This window comes from Eimeria maxima, genomic scaffold (assembly GCF_000499605.1).
Source record: "Eimeria maxima Weybridge genomic scaffold, Emw_scaff1849, whole genome shotgun sequence".
Taxonomy (NCBI): Eukaryota; Apicomplexa; class Conoidasida; order Eucoccidiorida; family Eimeriidae; genus Eimeria; species Eimeria maxima.
In genome coordinates, this window is record NW_013564754.1 from 1 (window position 1) to 2,447 (window position 2,447).

At 50.5% G+C, this 2,447-nt stretch overlaps 1 protein-coding gene across 1 annotated transcript; it reads right to left on the reverse strand.

Moving 5' to 3' along the window:
• Positions 1-54: 54 nt before the first annotated feature.
• Positions 55-2,221, reverse strand: EMWEY_00055940 (hypothetical protein; the record flags this gene model as incomplete). Its single annotated transcript, XM_013480362.1, has 6 exons — positions 55-210; positions 431-505; positions 980-1,101; positions 1,436-1,502; positions 1,901-2,041; positions 2,197-2,221. Coding segments are annotated over 6 exons (586 nt in total), but the record flags the coding sequence as incomplete, so codon positions are not given.
• Between the last annotated feature and the right edge of the window lie 226 nt (positions 2,222-2,447).

Consider the following 2,447-nt stretch of genomic DNA (forward strand, 5'->3'; position numbering starts at 1 on the left):
GCACGTACTGCCTAAATGACATCTCAGTCACACATTTGCCCACTGCTGTCTCACTCAAATCCACATATCCTGCAGCCATACCGTACAGCCTCCCCACCAGTTCTCGCCCCAACGATGGCGTCACCCAAATGTGCAACGCAGTTAATATCCCTAACTCCACAATGCCAAATGCACCGGAAATATTATTGAAACCCTGCGCATGGAGGAACGCTAAGGAACATCCACGACCCACAGAACGGATGAACTAAAGCATAGGAGTGTCAAAATACACCACATCCCCGTACTTCCTAGATGATGAATCAGTCGTACATTTACCCTCCTCTGCTTCACTCAAATGCACATATCCTGCAATCATCCTACTCAGCCACTCCAACAGTTCTCGCCACAACGATGCCACCCCTCAATGCACGACGCTGTACATTTTCCCTACGCCACACTGCCAACCGCTCGCGCAACATTATTGCACACTGCGCGTTGTTGAACACTAAGGAACAAGGAGGAGCCACTGCGCAGGTGCACTAAAGCACAGCAGCCTCTAAACAAGCCACCCCACGTACTACCTAGATGATGAATCAGTCGTACATGTGCTCTCCGCTGTCTCACTGAAATGCACATTTTCTACAGTCATACTAAACCGCTTTCCAACAGCTCTCGATGCCATCCCGTCAATGCACGGCTCAGTAATTATCACGTACGCCGCAATGCAAATTGCACAGTCAAGATGATTAGAAACAGGGTGTCGTGCGACGCTACGGAATATGCAGGAGACACAGCACAGATGAATAAAGCACAGGCGTCTTTTAATACCCCGTACCCACGTACTGACTAAATGATGCCTCAGTCCTGCATTTGCCCACACCTGTCTCACTCAAATGCACATATCCTGTAGCCTTCCTATACAGTCTGTCCAACAGTTCTCGTCACAACGATGGCACGCCTGCAATACACGAAGCATAAAATATCTTCTGTGCCATAGTACCAACCACATCGTTAAGATTATTGGGTAATGCCCATGTTGCGAACACTAAGGAACAAGCAAAGACCATAGCACGGATGAACCAAAGCTCAGGCGTCTCCAAGCACCCCACATCCACGTACTGCCTAAATGACATCTCAGTCACACATTTGCCCGCCGCTGTCTCAATCAAATCCACATATCCTGTAGTCATCCTATATAGCCTCGCCCAAACCATGGCATCCCCTAAATGCGCGACGCAGTAAATACCCCCAACGCCACAGTGCCAAATACACTGACAAGATTTTTGGAAACAGGAATGAGAGCGAAATACGAAAGATGCAAGAGCCACCGCACAGATGAACCAAAGCACAGGAGTCTCCAAACACCCCACATCCACGCACTTCCTAGATGATGCCTCAGTCGTACATTTCCACACAGCCGTCTCACTCATATGCACGTATCCTGCACTCATCTTACGCAGCCTCTCCAGAAGTTCTCGCCTCAACGATGCCACCCTCGCAATGCACGACGCAGCAAACATCCCCTACGCCAGCGGGCCAACTGCACCCGCACAACTAGTAGAAACACAAGTGGGAGCGAAATAAGGAGCATGCAAAGGCTACAGATGAACTAACGTATAGGTGTTTCCAAACAGCCCACACCCACGTACTGACTAGATGATGAATCAATCGTACATTTGCCCTCCACTGCCTTACTCATATGCTCATATGCTGCAGGCATCTCTCACAAGCCCTCCAACAGCGTTCGCCCCCACAATTCCACCCGCTCAATGCACGACACAGTAATATCCCCCATGCCAGTGCCAACCGTAGCGGTACGACTGTTACAAACTGCGCATAGTGCGAAATTCCAGGACGCACAAGAGCCACAGCACAGATGCACCCACATCCACGTACTACCTATATAATGCATTGGGCGTACATCTTCCCTCCGCGATCTCACTCAAATTCACAGCCCCTGCAGCCATGCTATACAGGCTGTCCAACAGTTGCCGCGCCAACGGTGGCACCCCCTCAACGCACGACGCAATAAATTTCCCGTACGCCAGAGCTCCTACTGCACCTGCAGAATCATTGGAAACAGCAATGCGAGCGAAATAGGGTACATGCACGAGCTACAGCAGAGGAGAACCAATGCACGTGCCGCTCAAATCAATCCATATCCACGTACAACCTAGATGAAGCCTCAGTTGTACATTTTGCCCTCCGCCGCCTCACTCAAATGCACGTATCCCGCCGTCATTCTATACAGCCTCTTCAACAGTTCTCGCCCCAACGATGGCATCCCCTCAATGCACAACGCAGTAAGTATCCCGCACGCCCCAGCCCCAACTGCACCGGAGAGATTATTGGAAACTCCGCATACTGCGAAACTGCGGAAGATGCAAGAGCCCCAGAAAAGATGAACCAAAGAACACGAGTCGCCAAAAAGCCCACCTCCACGTACCTCCTAGATGATTGCTCAAACT